The sequence below is a fragment of the Lactuca serriola genome, chromosome 6, assembly GCF_051521515.1.
Source record: "Lactuca serriola cultivar US96UC23 chromosome 6, Lser_US96UC23_V15, whole genome shotgun sequence".
NCBI classification, from domain to species: domain Eukaryota; kingdom Viridiplantae; phylum Streptophyta; class Magnoliopsida; order Asterales; family Asteraceae; genus Lactuca; species Lactuca serriola.
Window position 1 is genome coordinate 164,274,745 of NC_136413.1, and position 21,805 is coordinate 164,296,549.

The 21,805-nt window shown below is 36.1% G+C and overlaps 2 protein-coding genes across 3 annotated transcripts; one reads left to right on the top strand and one right to left on the bottom strand.

Moving 5' to 3' along the window:
* The first annotated feature begins 12,514 nt into the window (after positions 1-12,514).
* On the top strand, positions 12,515-18,134 carry LOC145057273 (putative inactive leucine-rich repeat receptor-like protein kinase At3g03770). The gene is made up of 7 exons (XM_079005055.1): positions 12,515-13,998; positions 15,829-15,962; positions 16,107-16,350; positions 16,639-16,829; positions 16,919-16,974; positions 17,070-17,187; positions 17,668-18,134. The coding sequence occupies exons 1-7, from the start codon at positions 12,609-12,611 to the stop codon at positions 17,953-17,955; spliced, it is 2,421 nt and encodes an 806-aa protein (XP_078861181.1). The 5' UTR covers positions 12,515-12,608; the 3' UTR covers positions 17,956-18,134.
* A 244-nt stretch (positions 18,135-18,378) lies between these two features.
* LOC145057274 (metal transporter Nramp7.2-like) lies at positions 18,379-21,557 on the bottom strand. Of its 2 annotated transcripts, XM_079005057.1 has the most exons (13): positions 21,358-21,555; positions 21,111-21,189; positions 20,989-21,029; positions 20,828-20,906; positions 20,633-20,737; positions 20,424-20,533; positions 20,136-20,317; positions 19,956-20,025; positions 19,689-19,862; positions 19,486-19,590; positions 19,253-19,384; positions 19,053-19,148; positions 18,379-18,980 (listed from the first exon to the last, which is right to left on the bottom strand). In XM_079005057.1, exons 1-13 carry the CDS (start codon positions 21,475-21,477, stop codon positions 18,645-18,647), a joined length of 1,629 nt encoding a protein of 542 aa, XP_078861183.1. In that variant the 5' UTR covers positions 21,478-21,555; the 3' UTR covers positions 18,379-18,644. The 2 variants fall into 2 exon arrangements, with proteins under 2 accessions (XP_078861183.1, XP_078861182.1); XM_079005056.1 differs by having other exon boundaries at positions 18,379-19,148; positions 21,358-21,557.
* Positions 21,558-21,805: the final 248 nt, after the last annotated feature.

Consider the following 21,805-nt stretch of genomic DNA (forward strand, 5'->3'; position numbering starts at 1 on the left):
TTAAAACTTAATAAAATACTTTGAAGTTGGCTTGTATCCCCCCTGAAAACATTAAAAACACGGAAAATGTAGGGGTATGAACTCACCTCGGGTGATTTGAATGAAGGATCGACACGAAATGCTGGATTTTCAAGTGAAGCCTTGAACACGCTTTGATGAAGAACCATTCTAAGAACATGGGACTACTTGCACTAAGTGTTAGGACCTCAAAGGATTGCATGCGTGAGGTGTATGGCCATTTTTAAAGGTGTTTTCAAGGTCTATACTTGCATCCATGAAGTGTCCTAGGCCCATACTTGGTTGTAGAACAAGTTTAGGGTCTTAGAAATGGGTCTATGGTCCTATGGTGTGTGTATGGTCGCACAAATGAGTGTGCTGCCGCACACACGGGTGTGTTGCCGCACACACGAGTGTGTGGTCGCACTCCTTCAACGAGATGAAGAACATGACGGGACTTTCATGATTCAAGGCCTAGATCAAGAGGTTATTCAAGTATAACAAGCTAAGGGATGGATTACTCATGTTTTTGAAGCTTTGGAAGGTTCAAAGTTGGAGAAACTTGAGAGGAAATGATGTTGTGTGCTGCCAAGGTGTTAAAGGAATGAAAGGAAGGGAGCTACCCTTTATATAGGAGTAAAGGTGTTGCCCAAACGTGAGTGTGCTGCCAAGGGAGTGGGTGTGCGGCCGCACACACGGGTGTACGGCTGTACACTCCTCCAAGAGGTGTGTATGGCCCAAATTTTTACTATTCACCACTCCGACTCATTCCTAAACTCAACCTTGGTTATATATACAAGCTTAGAACACTTAAATGACCCCTTGAATAGCACCAGAAATCAACAAAACAAGTTGAATATTGATTGAATTGATTAATTGCACAAGATTGAAATTCCAGGTTGTCACATCATCCCCTCGTTAGAGTGAATTTCGTCCCGAAATTCAAGGATAAAGCACAATCATGAACTTGGAAAAAGACGGGGGTACTTCTGCTTCATTGAATCCTCACGCTCCCAAGTGAATTCAGGACCCCGCTTGGCATGCCAGCGAACCTTCTCTATTGGGAGCGATTCTGTTTTGTATGCTTGGCTTCCCGATCCATGATTTCGACAGGTTCTTCCACAAAATGTAGACCCTCTTCTAATTCGATCTCGTCGAGAGGAATCACAAGTGTCTCATCGGATAGACACTTCTTTAGGTTCGACACGTGGAAGACAGGATGAATGTTGTTGAGCTCTCGAGGTAACTGGAGTTTGTATGCTACGGGATCGATCCTAGCAAGGATCTCAAATGGTCCAACGTACCTTGGGTTTAGCTTTCCACGTTTTCCGAAACGTATCATGCCTTTCCAGGGCGAGACCTTCAGAAGGACGCGGTCACCGACCTAGAATTCCAAGGGTTTTCATCTCTTATCAGCGTAGGTCTTTTGTCTATCCCGAGATGCTTTTAGTCGCTCTCTGATTTGTACGATCTTTTTTTGTTGTCTCTCGGATGATTTCAGGACCCGTGAGAGTGCTGTCAGGGACTTGACCCTTGACTAGCTGTGTGTCACCTACTTCAGCCCAGCACAGAGTGGATCTGCACTTGCGGCCGTAGAGAGCTTCAAACGGCGCAACATTGATGCTAGTATGGTAGCTGTTGTTGTAGGAAAATTCGACCAAAGGAAGATGAGTGTCCCACGACGCGCCGAAGTCGATGACGCAGGCTCTCAACATATCCTCCAATGTCTGAATTGTTCTCTCACTTTGTCCATCAGTTTGAGGATGATAAGCAGTGCTCATATCCAACTTAGTTCCAAGTGCCTTCTGAAGCGATTGCCAGAATCTTGAGGTGAACCTGCTATCTCGGTCAGAGATAATGGATACAGGTACCCCATGAAGGCGAACTATTTCTTGCATGTAGATCCGTGTAAGTCTCTCCATCTTGAAGTTTTCTTTGATTGGCAGAAAAAAGGGCGGATTTAGTCAATCGATCGACAATCACCCAGATGGCGTCGTGCCCACTTGGGGATATAGGTAACTTGGTGATAAAATTCATTGCTATCATTTCCCACTTACACTCAAGTATTTCTGGCTGCTGAAGTAAACCTGAGGGCTTTTGATATTCCACCTTCACCTTGGCGCAAGTCAAGCACTTGCCCACAAAGGTTGCAATCTCCTCTTTCATGTTTGGCCACCAATAGAGTTGTTTGAGATCCAAATACATCTTATCTAAACCGGGGTGAACGGAGTATTTCGTCTTGTGATCCTCATTCATGACAACCTCTCTGTACCCACCGAACTTTGGGTTCCAGATCCGGTTCATGAAATAGTACACTCCGTCTCCCTTAACCTCTAAGTTCTTGTCCATTCCCCTCAATGCTTCATCCATTCATTTCTCTGGTTTCAAGGCTTCCTGCTGAGCCTCCGTGATTTATGCAGATAGATGGGAATGAACGGTCATTGTCAATGCCTTCACCTTTCGCCCGGAGTATTCCTTTCGGCTGAGAGCATCTGCTACCACATTGGCCTTGCCGGGATGGTAGAGAATTTCGCACTCATAGTCACTGAGTAGCTCTACCCATCGTCGCTATCTCATGTTTAACTCTTTCTGATCAAGAATGTGTTGTAAGCTCTTATGGTCGGTGAAGATAGTGCACTTGGTTCCATAGAGATAGTGTCTCCAGATTTTCAATGTAAAGACAACTGCTCCCAAATCTAGATCGTGAGTTGTGTAATTGACCCCGTGTGTCTTCAACTGCCTCGAGGCATAGGCGATGACCTTTCCTCGCTTCATGAGCACACAACCTAGGCCCTGATTGGATGCATCGCAATAGACCACGAAGTCTTCTGTCCCTTCAGGCAAGGACAAGATAGGTGCGCTACACAGGGCCTGCTTCAATGTTTGAAATGCATTGTCTTGCTTGACTCCCCAACTAAAGGTTACACCTTTCTGTGTCAGGATAGTTAAGGGCTTAGCGATTCTGGAGAAGTTCTGGATGAACCTGCGATAATAGCCCGCGAGGCCCAAGAATTGCTGGATTTCTGTGGGTGTTTTAGGTGCAGACCAATTCTATATCGCTTTGATCTTGGAAGGGTCTACATGAATGCCTTCCTTGCTAACCACGTACCTAAGGAAATTTACCTTCCCGATCCAAAACTCACACTTTGAAAACTTCGCGTATAGCTTTTCCGCCCTAAATGTTTCCAACACCTGTCTCAAGTGGTGTTTATGATCACTCTCACTCCGCGAATAGACAAGTATGTCATCGATGAACACGATCACGAACTTGTCTAAGAAAGGGCGGCACACTCGATTCATCAGGTCCATGAATACTGCCGGTGCATTGGTCAGACCAAAGGGCATTACTACAAATTCGTAGTGTCCATAGCGAGTTCGAAATGCTGTCTTAGGCACATCATTCTCGTGGACTCGCAACTGATGGTACCCTGATCTTAGATCTATCTTTGAGAAATAACTGGCTCCCTGAAGTTGGTCAAAGAGATCGTCGATTCTGGGCACGAGATATCGATTCTTGATGGTCAGCTTATTCAGCTCTCGGTAGTCAATGCACATCTGAAAGGATCCATCTTTCTTTTTCACAAATAAGATCGGGGCTCCCCAGGGTGAGGAACTTGGCCTTATGAATCCTTTGCTGATCAGCTCATTGAGCTAGCTGGATAATTCTTGCATCTCCGTTGGCGCTAAACGGTAGGGAGACTTAGCTACAGGAGTAGCTCCGGGGATTAAGTTGATACGAAACTCGACTTGACGTTCGGGAGGAATTCCTAGGAGATCTTCAGGAAAGACATCAGGAAAGTTGCAGACTTCGGGGATGCTCTCGAGGTCTTTAACTTTTTGCGTCCCATCAACAACATGAGCTAGAAACGCATAACATTTCTTCCGTAGGTATTTCTGAGCTTTGATGCACGAGATGATATGAAGGTTCGAACTAAGTTTGTCACCATAAATCATGAGGTCTTCGCTAGAAGGAAGGTTGAGGCGAATAGCTTTTTTGAAACAAATGATATCAGCACGATTGGGGCTCAACCAATCCATACCGATAATGACGTCGAAACTCTTGATAGATACATGCATAAGATCGATAGGGAAGGAATGATCGCCAAAGGTAAGAGTACATCCTAGGAATATGTCATTCGCGCTCTCTTTCTCTCCGTTAGCCATCTCGACGGTGAACATTTCGGTTAAAGGTTGGGATTTACATTTGATTAGATGTTTGAATGCATGACTAACAAAACTCCTTTCCGCACCAGAATCGAAAAGAATGCATGCATGAGAGTTGTCAAGGAGGAACGTACCCGTAACAACGGTAGGATCAACGACTGCTTCCTCCTGGCCCATTGCTAGCACCCTTCCTGCATTGCAACCTGTTATCTCTTTGGGGCAGTTTCTTTTGAAATGCCCAAATTCTCCACATCCATAGCAGGCTTGGCTGGCACCCGCTCCAGGAGTCGGATTGGTTAGTTGGGCTGGTGCTCTGCAGTATCGGGTAGTGTGTCCCTTCCTCCCACAGTTGTTGCAATTCAAATCACGGCAGGGTCCGTGATGATGAAAAGTAAACTTGTTGCACATAGGTAGTTTCTCTGAATAACCACCGGTAGGAGCTTGGGTGGTTGGAACAGTAGTGGGGGTAGCGGTAGGAGTAGTAGCAGCATGGACTGCCACTATTTGTTGCTTCTTGGAGGGCTCCTGCGAAGACTGAACCTTGCGTTTGTTCCTGAATTTCTTCTTCTTCTCACCACTCTCCTTTTGTGGCTCGGAGACAGCTGCCACCTCATCCAGATCGATTCCATGATCGATCAGGGTCTGTGCCAGATCCTTGGCGCTTTCGAAAGTAATCGGCCTAGCAGCCAAGACATTCCCTTTGGTTGGTTGCGTTAGCCCCCAAATGTACCTCTCGATTTTCTTGCTTTCCGGGGTGACCATTCTCAGACAGAGGAGAGCCAGATCACAGAATCTCGCGGTGTAGGCAACGATGTCAGAACCCTTCATCTTCAAGTTCCAGAGTTCGTGCTCCAACTTTTGCACTTCGCCCCATGGACAGTATTCTGCAGGCATGAGTTCCTTCAGTCTTTCCCAACCCATGACATTAGCCACTGGCAGGGTTAGGGTTTTAACTCGACCATTCCACCAGGTCAAAGCTCTGTTGGTGAAGGTGCAGGCGGCAAACTTCACCTTGTTTGTCTCAGAACAGATGCGAATTTCGAAGATGGATTCGATCTTCTCGAACCATCGAGTCAAAGCAATGACACCTCCATTTCCGTCGAAGGATTTGGGTTTTGCAGTCATGAAGTCTTTGTAGGAACACTCTTTTTGATGTCCCTGACTTCCATCTTGTCTCTGAGGGTCGGTTCCACCTCAGCCCCACCAGCATTCACTTGTGCCATTTCTGCAGTCACGGCGGCTATAACTGCTGCCTGAAACATGACAAGGTCGAACTGAGGAGGTGGTGGTGGTGGCGGAGTGTCGTCGTTCCTTCTAATAGGTCTTGGTCGGGGAGGCATCTTGTTCTATAAACAATATGGAAGAAGAGGATGGTAAGTCCTCGAGATATATAAAAATAATATATATCTCATCCTGATAATAATAGTGTTCTACCCAATGATAAGCGTAGAAAGTTTACTAACGCAAATAAGTTATTGCTTAAGGAAGAAGAGGTAGCAACACTTAGAGTGAATCTGTATACTGAGTTTGGCTCTAGATAAAATACTCCTATAGTAGTTTACATGAGATGATTTTGGTAAGTTTTAGGCCTGCTGTAACACCACGGTCACTCCTAAGCACATGTTGGTCATGTCTCGAATAAATATAGTTGATCAGGCTATATTGACCCTAGACATGATTACATAACTGCCCAGGTTTAACCGCGATGTCCGACATCCAAATACTTTTGTTTTGTTCTACTTATGACACTGGTTCGGGTACTTAGGTATACTTGTATACTTTTTATAAAAATACTTATATTTTTGAAAGTATACTTTTAGTTTAGAGCACTTAGGCCCCTTAATATTTATAGTTGTATACCATGTAAGGTTCGGTATACTTAGTTCGCTATAAACAAGGGCTCTGATACGAATCTGTCACACCCCCAAACCGGAACGGCGGAAACGTTCGGGGGTGGCTGACATCATGCGTAGTATCACAACATTTGTATAGCAAGCATATTAAACACAACCAAACATTGAATACAAATATGAAAAATGTTTACATCAGTTTGGAACTTGTTTTAAATACATCGAAAGTATGTATAATATAGAAAACATGACTCTTATTGCTCCGGCTTCATCGAATTCCTGGAAGTACCTGTCTACTAATTCCCTGAGAATACAAGCAGTTTGAAAAATATCAGCATAAAGCTGGTGAGTTCATAAGCATTTAGTTTTTAGAGAAAAATGTTCTTTGATTCTTTTGAAGAGTGTTCCTCAAGAAAATTCTATATTTTCTTATGACAGATAGTGTTGAAAGAGTATCTAGTGGTAGAATGCAAACCATCAGTTTTAGAAATGCTAGTGTTATCCTGGGAAAATCCTATATTTTCCTTAAAAACATGTTATTCATCCTAGAGGTAGAGATGCCAGTTTAGAAATCCTCGATTGCTATCAGCATATATAAAAGTAGTTTTATTACTTAAGATAAAACAAATGAAGAATAGAGTCCGTAAACAAAGTTAGTTTATACTTATTTGCGAGTCGTATAACCATACTTGATATGACCGAGAGACCTTTATAACGTTCTTCAGGCATTATGCTAAATGACATTTGTTCACCACAGGCGTGCCCGCCTCACTGTAGCTAGCAGTTCTGGTGTGGGATTGTCAGTCCCGAATAGATCTATTCATAAATCTCACGCTCTCCCTCCAGGAGACTCTGGTTATACTAAAAGGATTTATCACTTTACACCTAAGGGTACAGTATTGAAGTAGCGCCTCACAATTATGTATAATCTAGTTTACTAGCGGTAAATCAATAATAAACAGAAAATTTCCTTGAATAAATGTACTATATACTTCTGAGAAAACATATAACATAAACTAAATCTGCCATAGTTTATATATATATATATATATATATATATATATATATATATATATATATATATATATATATATATATATATATTCATTTATGAAATCTGATTAGGTAGAGACTGCCTAGAGGGTTATCCCAAACTATACCCATTATAGTTTATTAGAGATGATATGAAAAATGCTTTGTAAAATCCTTTTGAAAACTATGAAGTTAGATTTCCAAAATGGAAGTTTTCCTTATGCTCAACATATTACAAAAGAGATAAAATATCCGAAAATGTTATTAAACATGGAAATCGTTGGACTGCATTAATAAGTTTAATACTTAATAAAATACTTGGAATTTGGCTTGTATTCCCCCCTGAAAACATTAAAAACACGGAAAATGTAGGGGTATGAACTCACCTCGGGTGATTTGAATGACGGATCGACACGAAATGCTGGATGCTTAAGTGATGCCTTGAACACGCTTTGATCCTAATTAACATGTAATGACACATAAAAGAGTCAAATGATGCTATTTCACCACTAGATGTGATGAAGAACCATTCTAAGAACTTGGGACTACTTGCACTAAGTGTTAGGACCTCAAAGGATTGCATACGTGAGGTGTATGGCCACTTTTAAAGGTGTTTTCAAGGTCCGTACTTGCATCCATGAAGTGTCCTAGGCCCATACTTGGTTGTAGAACAAATTTAGGGTCTTAGAAATGGGTCTGTGGTCCTATGGTGTGTGTGTATGGTCGCACAAATGAGTGTGCTGCCGCACACACGGGTGTGTAGTCGCACTCCTTCAACGAAATGAAGAACATGATGGGACTTTCATGATTCAAGGCCTAGATCAAGAGGTTCTTCAAGTATAACAAGCTAAGGGATGGATTACTTACGTTTTTGAAGCTTTGGAAGGTTCAAAGTTGGAGAAACTTGAGAGGAAATGATGTTGTGTGTTGCCAAGGTGTTAAAGGAATGAAAGGAAGGGGCTACCCTTTATATAGGGGTAAAGGTGCTGCCCAAACGTGAGTGTGCTGCCAAGGAAGTGGGTGTGCGGCCGCACACACGGGTGTACAGCTGTACACTCCTCCAAGAGGTGTGTATGGCCCAAATTTTTACTATTCACCACTCCGACTCATTCCTAAACTCAACCTTGGTTATATATACAAGCTTAGAATACTTAAATGACCCCTTGAATAGCACCATAAATCGACAAACAAGTTGAATATTGATTGAATTGATTAATTGCACAAGATTGAAATTCTAGGTTGTCACAATGTAATAGATAATGAAAATTCATAAACATACTAAATCCCTTTTCTTTTTATCGTATCCATGCTCTTATTATGTACTCGGATTGACTTAGATTTGGTGTTAACTCTTGCACAAGTTTCCTTAAGTTCTCTAGGACTCCAATGGGCATACATCCACACTCCAAACTATTATAGTATACTCATACAAAAGTTCATATGGTTTCAACACTATTATGATATCCTTTTAGTCAGCCTACCATAACTCTAAATATAGTTCTGATCATCCTAACTCAAAGTGATGCAAAAGGAACTCAATTATATACAATTTCATGTTTTATGTTTTCCTATATATTTTATTATTTCTTATGAAGTAATGACCTCAGTTTATGTATTACATTATTATATAAAAAAGATTCTTTATTAATCCCAAGTAGATAACTAAATCAAGAAACCTTAATTCACATGTACACCATATGTAATATATGTCAGGTTGAATCATACATGTTAATCATGCATAAATTATTAAAACTATTAATAAATTATTCTTTTCATAATGATTTTGTAAGAATAGAACACGGCTGCAGAAAACTGTATCCCATAAAACTATTGGTTTTCTACATCGACTTCCCGAGAGAGAGAGAGAGAGAGAGAGAGAGAGAGAGAGAGGTATAAGTAGTGGGTGTCGTTTGATGATTTGGTGAACATCATTGTTCTTTTTTATCAGACAGATAGGTGGGAACGATCTTTGGATTCTTATGATGAGTTTTTAGTGTCTTCTGTTAGGTGTTTCTTAGATACACGTCTGATGCCGGGGACTTGGGTGTCAACTAAATAGGACACTTTGCTCCTATTAAGTTAAATATTCCGCTTTGTAGGGCCATTTTGGCATGTATTCTTACTTAAGAGAAGCTTGTTGATCGTGCGATGGAAGCGAAGTCGATTTTGTGCCTAATTTGTTTGGAGGGAGTTGAAACTGTTAGACATTTGCTCTCCGAATGTATCTCTATTGTACGTATTTAGGGGGCACATTGGTAGATGGTGGAGTATTGATGTTCCCGTGGTCGTGTATGTTGATTCTCTCGTTAAGTGGGCCGATACCGTGCTTTTATCAGCTAAACATAAGAAGTATCTTGATGCGGTTGTCATTACAGTGTTGTGAAATTTGCGCAATGTACTGAGTTGTCTAGTTGTAAAATCCTGCTTTAGCTTATAACTATTTTTTCTTTTTCTTGCTCTTTGCTTGTTGTTTGTAAAAATTCTACCAATACTTAATAAACTCAAGTTAAAGATCACCATGATATTATTCTATAAATAATTATTACCTTTTATGATAGATACTTAACAAACTATATGAAAATTTGAAAATATAACAGGGACATAAAATTAAAATTTAAAAACCAAAATGTTAATGATTATATATATATATATATATATATATATATATATATATATATATATATATAAAATGAATAAGAAAATTACAAATTTAACAAAAAATATTATTTATTTTGTAGAAAATAGCCAAAAAAAATCAAAATTGCATTTTTAACCATCAATTTCGCAGATGGACCGCCTATGTTTACAGATGGACTAGCCCATCTGCGAACATATCAGTCCATCTGCGAAAAAAAACATAACCTACTATAAAAACGTATTTTTTTTGGTTCATTTTTCATTTTCTTGTTCGAAAACTCTTTTTGGGAAGCGATTTTTTATCCCATCTGCGATTATGGACAATTTCCACAGAAATAACAGTTAAACTGATAATTTTTTGCAAACATTTATATATAATAAGGTTGTTTCGCAAACCCAATAAATTTCGTAGTTAAAATTAAAAAAAAAATTACAAAAAAATCACACATTCGCAATTGAAAAGGAGAGGAAATTGCAAATGAATTTAGTCCATCTACGATTTTAAGGGGGAAATGAGGGTTTTTATACAACGAAAAAAAACTATATGCGAACGAACAAGTGACTGAAACACAAACGTTCTTTAGCCACTTGTACGTTCACAGATTACTTGCCAAAATCGCAGATGAACTTAATCTATCTGTAATTTTGGTGGCTAAAAATGTAATTTTGGTTTTTTTTTTTTTTTTTTTTTTTTTTTGGCTATTTTTCACAAAATAATAACATTTTTGGCTAAATTTATAATTTTCTGAGAAATCACTCCTTTTGCTTTTCTTTTTCAAGTATATAGACGAAATAAGAAAGTTCTAATGGGTGTTAACGAAGATGTCCTATAAAAAGTTGGTGTTAGATCCATGAAGGGAAGCACATTGGGTTTTGGTTCGGTAAGAAACAAAACACGTGAACTTTGTTTGGATGCTTATGCTTTCATCCCCGTGACTAAACATGACACAGACCTCACAGTACTGTTTTGCTCAACTAAAATTATAGTATTTATTTGTATCTTATGAACTCTATTTGTATTTTGGTAAGTTAAACAAGTATTAAAATAAACATAAATTCCTAGATCGAATGCTATAATTTTTATTTTTAGATTTAAATATGCAATGAAGTTTTGTTCTATGACAAAATAATGAAGCATGGTAACTTGGAAGCGCTAACTTCATGGCTTATGTGAAAAATTTCACATTTACCAATTTTTGTTTTCACTTATCACTACTAGCTAGAAAAAATGATTTTTTTAGAGTTGGATTAAATATAGTTGCATATTTTGTTTAAAAAGTTAATTTGTTGTATAAGTAAAAAAAATTTAAATGTCATTGCTTAACATACAACCCTTTTTTTAGTTAAACAAAAGATCTTAATTTTTTTTTAATTAAAATGATCAAATTTAGGTACTAATTTACTATAATGATTTTAGGGGAATATATATTATTACTTATCAAAACATAAAAAATCTATATGTTTATGCTTACATTGCTACTTTTAAAATATATATATGTGCACCTATTCAATGCAAATTTTATGTCCCTTATGTTTACCCATAAAATATATCTGAAGTACACTTTCATAAAAATGTAAAGGTAACTAAATAGTATGATCTATTTAACAAGATGGACACCCTTTTGATTTTTCTAACAAAATGATCATTAATTTCGTAATATAGATTTTATGAACAATGAAATGGATTTTTTTTCATAAACATCATTATATTTTTAGCTTTTTATTCATTACTTTAATTATTTTTTAGAAAACCATTTAGGTTTCATAAAATTAGCAATTTTGACTGTTTTAAAATGATAGAAAAAACAATAACTTTAGATTTGGAACTAAATGTTTAAAAAAATTATTTGGTTTAATTCAATTATTAAATGAATTTTATTATCATATGTATGGTAAAATAATAGTTTCTATTTATGAGAAAATCCTATAAGAAGTGAACCACCTAATTAAGAAGGGGACCTTCAAAAATGACTAAACTACAAAAAAAAAAAAGTTTTAAGAGAAATTTATAATTTAGCTAAAAACGCCAACTATTTTTTGAAAAATAACCAAAATTTAGATATTTTTAAAAAATAGCCACATTCCATTCGGAGGTGATTAATCACGCCTAAGAATTCCAACCTTCTCATTTCTATTTAAGTATGTTGGGCTGAGAATTGGGCCCGACAATCTATCGGCTGGAAATATAAATATCCAAATTTTTTCTCTCAACCTCTCTAATGACTGTAGATATATATTATTTAGAATTCGTAGTCATTTTTTTTGGATAAAAACGAAATTATTCGAAGGTATCTAAAAAAACATTTTATAGATATTCATTCTTGGCAGGCCATAAGCCGGTAATTGGGCTAAAATCGTTGTTTAAGAAAATAATTCGTAGCTAAATTTATAAATTTCTAAAGTTTTAATGATTAAATTGCAAAATTTACAAAATGACATTGTTTTTTTTTTTTTCCGAAAAATGTAAAGCAATGGCTATTAAAATATTGAAAAATGTAAAGACTTTAGTGAAATTATCCTTATAAAAATTGCTTTTCTAATAGTTCATACAAAAAATAGCATTTTTTTAAAGAAAAAATAACATATTTTGCAAGATGTTAATGTATTTATATGTTGTGAATTCATGAATCACTTCACAATATTTTTGAACTTTTTTGAATGTCTTTTTCCGGCAAGAATAATTTCACAAGTTTTTAAATTTTTTGTAATTGGTTTATTACGAGACAGGTAGCCATTTTAATTATTGACCGACAAAATAGTCGATTTGTATCTATTTTTGTCTTGTCATTATCCATTATATGAATGAAAAGGTAAAATAGTAAGGTAACGATTTTTTAATTTTTTTTTTATAAACTTCAACTTATTCATGAGTGAATTTAGTCCTCCAAATTCTGTAAAGAATCAAATGTGCAGCTTGCTACACCTCCAATGGCTGCAATCACCTTCATCTTACACCTCTTCTTTCTCATACCATTTCTGCAAATCAACTATTCCCATTCTCAATCCCTTCGTTCTCTACAAACTCTATTTACCACTTTCAATGCACGAGGTACAAGTAACTACTGCCCCAGTAGCACCAGCAGCAGTGTCGCCATCAACCTTCCTACATTAATTCCAAACTCATCTTTAACACTCGTATGCTACAACAACATCATCACTCAACTTCACATAACTGGGGATAACAACAACAGATTTGACCATGAATACCTCTCAACTGAATCTTTCTTTTACACCATTTCTGCAATCTTCCCTAACTTGAAAGTCCTCTCTTTGGTTTCTCTAGCCCTCGATGGTCCTCTACCTGCTTCTGTTCTTGCTAAAACAGTTTCTTCTTTGGAAATCCTCAACATTAGCTCAAACCATTTCCATGGCGACATACCTTTCGAGCTTTCTTACTTAAAAAACCTTCAAACCCTGGTTCTTGATCACAATAACTTCTCAGGATCCATCCCTGATTGGCTTGGTAACCTCTCATCCTTGAGAGTTTTGAGCTTCAAGAACAATTCACTTAATGGGTCTTTACCTTTTTCACTCTCCCGATTACTCTCTCTTCGTGTTCTTGATCTTTCCAAGAATCAGTTATCAGGTGATGTCCCAGTTGATTTCAAGAATCTAACGAATCTTCAAGTTCTTGATCTTGAAAGCAACCAGCTTGGACCTAGTTTTCCAGTTCTTCATAACAGGTTGTTAGTTCTAGTGCTAAGAGAGAATAGATTCAGTTATGGCATTCAGGGGTACGATCTACGTTCGTTTTTCCAGCTTCGAAAGCTCGATCTTTCTTCAAACGAATTCAACGGGCCTTTACCCGATTTCTTGTTCTCCCTCCCTTCCATTTCGTATCTCAACTTCTCCGGGAACAAGTTCACCGGAAAGTTATCAGCGAACGTTTCATGTAACGACGAACTGGTGTCAGTGGACTTGTCGCTCAACAGATTCACCGGAGAACTGCCGACATGCATGCAAACATTAGAGAACAATAAAAGAGGGAGCGTTTTATACGGATGGAATTGTTTATCAAATGTCGACAAGAAACAACAGCATAATGATTCGTTTTGTCATAACGAAGCTCTAGCTGTTATGATTAAACCTCCTGTAAGTGGGGATGATGGTTCTTCCAAGTCGTCGAAGGTTAAAGTGGTGGTGGCTTCGAGTGTTGTTGGGGGTGTTGTGATCGGAGGAGTTGCAGTGTTTGGCGTCGTCTTGGTTGCGATTAGGAGCGAGTTTTTTGGTGGAGGATGTGCAGCAGCTACACCACAAATTAGAGTTTTAGTTGAAAAGATTTCACCTGCTTATACCATTAAAATGCTGACTGATGCAAGTAAGACTTCGACCCCTATCTTCCTCTGTTTTCATGAATCGGATCTATGTGGTCTGTGGTCAAAATCCCAGAAATTAGGGTGTGTACTGTTCAAAAAACCCAAACCAAATAAAAACCAAAAAAATGAAGCGGTTTAATAAAAACGACGGTTTATTTTCTGAAAAACCGAAATTTTAGGATTGGTATGGTTTTTTTTTTTTTTTTTTTTTTTTATCTGAAAAAGTTTTGTTTGTAAATACAAATTTAGAACTTTTATTTTATACCAAAAAAAAAACTCATAATATAAAATCTATTTAAATAACTTTTAACTTTTATATTTGATATAAACTAACACATTTAAAAAATTTATGATTAAAGTGTTAAACTGTTTTTTAGGGAAGAGACGGTTGAACATGTTATGATATCACCAAGAAACCAAAACAATATTATAAAGAAAACAAATTCTAGGTTTTTATTTTTCTCTGTAGGTAGGTCATTTTAATTTTACATTTTTGACATAAGTTTTACATTTTATTATTTAAAACTATAAATTTTGTTCCAAATATGGTCTATTCCCCCCCCCCCCCCCCCCCCCCCCCCCCTACAAATTCACCTCATTCTTTTTACAAGTTTACTGTTTGTATAACTTTAGTTTTAGAATTTATTAAACATTTGTAATAATATTTTTACACGTTTTATAATTTTTCATACAACAATTTTATGATTTTTTTAAACTTTATTTTTTTTATTTAAATATAAGATGTTTTACGAAAAAGAATATTTCTAAATATTGTAAAAATGTATTAAAAAAGTTTTTAGAAAGTTTTTTTACAAATATTTACACAATTTTTTAAAAAAATTTCACAAAATTTCTTTGAACTTTTTAATAATTCTTTTATAACACTTAGAAACTTATAAAATATTAATATATTGCATTAAAAAATTACAAAATAATTAAGTTTATAACATTGCATTAAAAAATATAACACAAGTTTATTATTATTATTATTATTATTATTATTATTTTGTAAAGGTATGTAAAAAATTCGTAAATTTTTTATAAAAAGATTAAAAAAGTTTACAAAAGGTTGTAAAAATATATATTTAAAAAAAGTTGTATAAAAAATTAATTTTAGGGTGAATTTATAAAAAAAATTTGAACCATATTTGTAACTAACCAAACTTTAGGCAAAAAAGCATAAAAAAAATTAAAAACCGGATGGAAAGTGCCAAACTGGTATAACATGTGGAAACACCAAATAACTAGTTTTTACCAAAAATACTCTCAAACTCAAACTGAAAATAAAATGGAACAAAACCGTTTGTATGTATTACATTTATGAGTTCTTTATATGCTTAATTATATGACATATTGCTTAGTTCTATTGAACCTAGAAACTACAATCGAAAGATAACGAGTTTTTGTGGTTAGAAACCAAATTTATTTGGCTTGAAAAAATGCGGAACGAAATTTTTTGATACAGACATACAAACATTGTCAAAATATATTTTATATAGTTATCTTATACTAAACATTAAAAAACATGATACTATCTTTTTTAGCCGAGAGTATAATAATATAAAATATGTTTACAAATAACCTTTTTATATATATAAAAAACAAACTTTTTAGGGATGCTTAAATACCCCACCAAGGCACCAACCTTTTTATATATATAAACAACAAACTTTTTAGGTCCATTTAGCTCCATGCTCACCTACGGTAATTTATACTAGAACTAAAATAATGTCAAATCTTAAAACCTTCTAAATAGGAAATGTCTGAAATCAGAGTCCCAAATGTAGGACTCCTAATAGCAATCTATTAACAAACGAAATGATTAAATGCAGGATACATTTCAGAGACAATGAAGCTGGGAGCAGTTGGAATTCTGGCATATCGAACTTATGTTTTGGGGGAGTTGATTGAGGCCACAAATAACTTCCATAGATCAACTTGCATGGGCGATGGTTCTCATGACCAGGTAATTGGTTTAATGAAAAGCAGAGACATTTTGATTTTAAATATAACAAATATGAAATTTGGTTATCATTTTAGTCAAACTGTCCTTTTTAATTAAAACAATTCAACTCAAAATTAATATGTTGTATGTTGTATATTCCATCAGCTTTACAAAGGCCAGCTTAACGATGGAAGTATAGTTGCTATTAGAAACTTGAAATTGAGAAAGAGGTGTAGCATCCAGAGTTATACTCGACAGATTGAACTCATATCTAAACTCAGGCATCCAAACCTGGTCAACCCCATCGGTCACTGTTTTGAACGCCACACAGACGATTCAGCCATCATCCATGGCGTCTTTCTGGTTTTTGAATTCGTCCCAAACGGAACACTCAGAGCCTCCCTAATGGGTCAGTATTCGATTCCCTAAAAAAACAAAAAAGAGACACTTTGGTTTTCAAGGCGAAATTAACACTATTCTATTAGATCTTATTTTCCGATAAGAACAGTGCTTCCAATCACCATAGCTTAAATACCCTTTTCGGTTTTCTCTTATCTTTGTGTCTGGTAATCTCGTTGTAGAATTTTTTTCAAAAACTAAAAGATTCTTGACGATATTTGAAAATCAGTTCGATTGACCCGAAAAGTCAAACCCACAATCTTGAAGATATTTACTAATCTGAAGATTAAAATGACAGCCGGACAGAAATTCTCCTGGGCACAGAGGCTTTCAGCTGCTATCGGGATTTCAAAAGGGATCCAGTTTCTAAACACACGGATAACTGCTAAACTATTTCCAGACAACCTAAAAATAACCGACGTTTTGTTGGATCAAAATTTTCAAGTGAAGATCAGTGGCTATAATCTTCCTTTGCTACCAGAAACTAAGGTATATATGCCTTTCCGGTGTTTCAGTACTCATGTAAGTAAGTTGACGATGTATGTTAGAAGAAATTAAGGTACGGTTTTCTACCGCAGGTGTCTGCTGGACATTCTGCAACCAGATCGAGTGAAAATCTTGGAAGAAGTAAACGGTATTAATTAATGTTTAATTAACGTTTAGTTAATGGAGTCAACGTTCATGGCATGCATCTCTGCTTATGAATGTTTTTCTTTGACGTTTATACAGATTTGAAACGGAGGAGGATGACCATGATCATGTTTACGACATGGGAGTAATCATGCTAGAACTCATCTTAGGAAGGGCCATCGATTGCATAAGCGACATAACTATTGCTAAAGATATGGTAAGTTGTATTGTATACCAAGCTATATATATATATATATATATATATATATATATATATATATATATATATATATATATATATATATATATATATATATATATATATATATATATAGGTTCAAATGTTTTCACTATCTATTGTGTGCCTGTATGATTGATTCTGGACCAATCATTTTAGTTATTTTAAGAAAGTAATTAATGTATATTAAATGCTGAAGATGTAATTAATACTTATTATATCTTCAACATGTAATATGCATTAATTACTTTCTTAAAATAACTAAAATGATTGGTCCAGAATCAGTCATACATGCACACAATAGATGCTGAAAACAAAATAACCTAACCATATATATATATATATATATATATATATATATATATATATATATATATATATATATATATACATGTTGATAGATGTTTGGAATTAACGTCAAAACGTTAAAGTCATGCAAACTTTGTTTTTTGTTTACAGTTGCATGTAAGTCTGGTGGCGGATGAGGTAGCTCGAAGGAGTATCCTGGATCCTTTGGTTCGTAAGGAATGTTGTGATGAATCTTTAAAGACATTAATGGAGCTTTGTCTAAGATGCATGTCTAAGGATCGACCTTCCATTGATGACGTGTTATGGAATCTAGAGTTCATAGCTCAGGCCCACACCTCATCAATGGAGGATTCGATGAATAATATTCAAACCTCAACAAACGAGAAGATGAATAATATTCAAACCTCAACAAATGAGACAAGCGTCTCTATAACATAAATAGTTGAATAAGTTATTATCACATTTGTAATTGTTTTGAAATTCGTTGTAGTTTTGTGCTTATGATAGTGATATCTAGAACAATTAAAGACTTGATTAACAGATTTATGTGTGATTAAAACTTACACATTTGGTACTACACCAAGAAATTTGCTATGACGAATTGAGTTACTTCAAAATCTTCACATGTTTACGCATGGAAAATTGGTTAAATTTCTGAGCTTAACAATGCAGAGAATATGATTAACTTAATAATTTGCGTAGCACAAGTAAGAATGGATCAGATGCAATGCGAGCAAACTTAATAAGTTCTCCTTTCTGAAGTTGCTTTAAATAAAGGACCAAAACACACGTGAGTGCTGCTTATTTGCCTTGTTGGTTATATGATATAGTTGCATTAGTTTGAAGATCCACTCAATAATGTAAAGAATAAAAACAAGTTAAGCTGTAACGGATTCAACTGATGCCGTACACTTTCTTATTCGGTTTACAAAGCGCATTCGGTTTACAAAACGCAGACAATATAATTAAAACTTTTGGTTTCAAGCAACCAAATTAAATCTCCTACATTTAGGATTAGACATGACCAATCCTGAAACACAGATGATCTACACACATAAAGAAGTAATATGTAAGAAGGCTAGATACCAATGAACGCCTTTGAATCCACTTAGAAAGTTTCAGATACACTATTGTGGAAATGGGATGTCAGAAAGATCCTCTCTGTAAGGAGCATTTGTCAACTCTGGTCTTCTATTAGCATCATTTCCACTTTCCATGTTATCCTGAGCAATAGGGTTGCCTTTCGATGGCTCAATATATGTAACCACAACATCCTTACGCAACATAAGGTAGATCACTGAGAGAACATAAGCAGCCATGACTGGGAAAACTAATATTGCAATAAACACATTAGCCACTTTTGGCCAAGTGCTATGGATTAGCCAATCGACAAATGCAGTGCTCAAGTAGTAGATGTTGATGCCAATTATTCCAAGTCCTAATGCCCATGAAAAAAGAATGATCTGTAGAAGAAAAATAAACGTATTATAAATGAATTTCAGGTATAATCCTGGATTTATGAAATTAAAACTCACAAATATTGAGTTCTTGTGAGGTCCCATTTTGGTGCTTGAGCTACTGAACTTGAGTAGTGGAATGAGTGCAAATGGAAGTTCAAATGACAGTATCATCTGCAAAAGATCCATATTCCATACTGACATTAAAGTCCAGTTTCAATGAATATCATGGATATGCTTTACATATTGAATGAAACTTTAAAGATGGCGCCACATACAGATGCTATTATAATTAGTCTTCCTGCTCCAGAAGGCCCACCAATTATTGACACTATTAGACTCGGTGTGATGGCGATGCACCTTGTTACCAAATTCCTGAGCCATTTCCTCATTTTTAAGTCCAAGAAACCCTAAAATAGCAAATAGTTCATTCTTAGTGATTATCAATATCAAAAGGTATCTGCCAAAGGGGAATTGAATATTACAAACCCAAAGACCTATCTTAACCTACCGACATAATGAATTGTCCAGCATAAGTGCCTGTGATTGTTGAACTCTGACCAGAAGCTAGCAGTGCAATTGCATAAAGAGTAGAGCCCGACTTTCCCAAAACATTCTGTGTAATAAAAATTAACCGGGGTTAGTTAATTATGAGATTTTTTGTGAATGTTGTTGGTATAGAAGTTATAGATTTAACATCTTATAAGCTCATACTTTTAGAAGAAATGAAGCTGAGTTAAGGGTGAGATCGTTGCAACGATCCATTTCATCGCTTGGTAGGTTTTTTTCTGAGCAAACAGTGCCAGAAACAGCGATCATCGAGACGTTGATTAAGAATGCTACAAAGAGAGCAATGCCACTTTCTATCAGGAAGTATCTGCATGCATCCTGTAATTCAAAACATCATCATGAATAGATAAGAACTTGAGTTCCTCTTTCGAGAAAAAGATTCCAACAACATTATATCATGGAGGGACTTACATTGATGCCACGAACTGAAGTTGGTATCTTCCGAGTAAGAACAAGAGCCGAATGGAGAAACAAGTTATGCCTATTAAAAAGGGTGAACTTTATGTTAAGTGAAATCAAAGTACATTTAGGGAATTAATACAAATGTATATGAGAAATAGTTTTTTTTTTTTTGGGGGAGTGGGATATTACGGCATGACAAGGGCACCAAGTAGAGCAATGGCATCACCAGTGGCGCCTTGACCACTAAGTTTAGGAATGAACATTCCCTTTAGCAAATCAGCAGCTGGTGGCTTCACATAGCTCATTTCTCCAAAGAAACAACCAGCCATCAGAAAAACTAGAATAGCTATCAATATTTCAAGCTTCCTCACCTATGGATATATGAAACCAACATTAATTACATGTGTTGTCATATATATAAGGAAACACCAACTATGAAAACATGGAAAGAAAACGAATCATAAATGAAGTTCTTACACCATATTTTTGGAGGCCAAGAAGGAGGAGGGTGCTGAGACCAGTGAGAAGAACTCCAACCCAAACTGGAATCTTGAATAAGATATTCAGTGCAAAAGCTGTTCCGATCACTGAAAACATCAAAAGAAAACGAATCATAATAATATAAAATAAAAAAAGTTAAATCGTATATTCACATCAGTTTCGTGGATAAGATTAAAAATTAGTACCTTCAGGAATATCTGCTGCAATGACTGCAACCTCAGCTAGCAGCCACAGACAATACTTGACAAAGATAGGGTATTCAGCCTTACACAACTCTGATAAATGTTTCCCTGAATAACAGAATAACTAAACTTTAGATACTTATAATTATTTCTGGATATATAAACAAATTCATAGGTCAAGTTCAGTGTACGTCTTACCAGTGCTTACACCAAGATTGGCAGCCAGAGATTGAATAACAAGTGCAAAGATTAGCCCGATTAAAATCACCCAAAGTAGCTGAAAATAAAGATTTTTTAATGATCAAAGTGGCCATTTTTTTGAACTAGAACTATGGAGGTTTCTTGGAAAAAACGTTTACCTCGTATCTATGGTTGGCTCCTGCCTGTAAATCGGTTTCCACTGCATAAAAAACATTGATAAGTTTATAATGAGGATTAAGATATATAAGCTACAATGAGATGTTGAGAAATCAAAACTTACTGTTGCCAGGATCGAGATAAGCCAATGACACTAGGAAACCAGGGCCAACAAAGGAGAGAAAACTTTTCCATCCAGGTTTCTGCAGATTATGTTTATCAAATTATTCAAACTGTTAAAACCTCAAACATATGGTTAGATATCAATTTTGAAATTAGAAAGCAGCCAAAACTTTGAGTATTTCATGATGGAGTTCATTTTTATTCCAAGAACTGAAAACCACATGTACATTAATGTTTGTGAGAATTACCTGATCATGGTCGATATCTTTATGGTCATCAAAGTCTTTGGAGTTAAGAACAGAAAGATCAACAGCTGAAACACGATTGCTCCCTCCTGTAACTCGTGGTTCATGCTGCAGACTTGCCATCTCTGTCTCTGTCTCTGTGGGGATGGAGACTCTATGTATGTGAACAATCTCAAGTATGAACAGATATGATGGTAAAGCCTTGGATTGAATATGCTACTTATACTAGAATTCTGCAGATAATTCATGGCTACTAGATTTCAAGTTCAAAAGTTGCTTTCAGATTTTGGTCATGTCCATGCCGTTTGCATTAAAAAAAAGACGGCTGCTGAGTTCAAGTTATAAAGGTTGCTTTCAGTTTGTGGCATGTCCATGCCGTTTGAATTAAAAAAGGATTCTGAACTTCTCCCTAACCCAGTAACGCCCTCCCCTTCCACCACCTCCCGCCGCG

Coding starts and splice junctions, on each gene's coding strand:
- LOC145057273 (XM_079005055.1), top strand. CDS start 12,609: ATGGCTGCAATCACCTTCATCTTACACCTCTTCTTTCTCATACCATTT. Junction 16,351..16,638: donor ACTCAGAGCCTCCCTAATGG/GTCAGTATTCGA, acceptor TTAAAATGACAG/CCGGACAGAAATTCTCCTGG. Junction 16,830..16,918: donor CTTTGCTACCAGAAACTAAG/GTATATATGCCT, acceptor TTTCTACCGCAG/GTGTCTGCTGGACATTCTGC.
- LOC145057274 (XM_079005056.1), bottom strand. CDS start 21,477: ATGGCAAGTCTGCAGCATGAACCACGAGTTACAGGAGGGAGCAATCGT. Junction 20,318..20,423: donor TTGGCCTCCAAAAATATGGT/GTAAGAACTTCA, acceptor ATATATCCATAG/GTGAGGAAGCTTGAAATATT. Junction 19,591..19,688: donor CAGCTTCATTTCTTCTAAAA/GTATGAGCTTAT, acceptor TTTATTACACAG/AATGTTTTGGGAAAGTCGGG.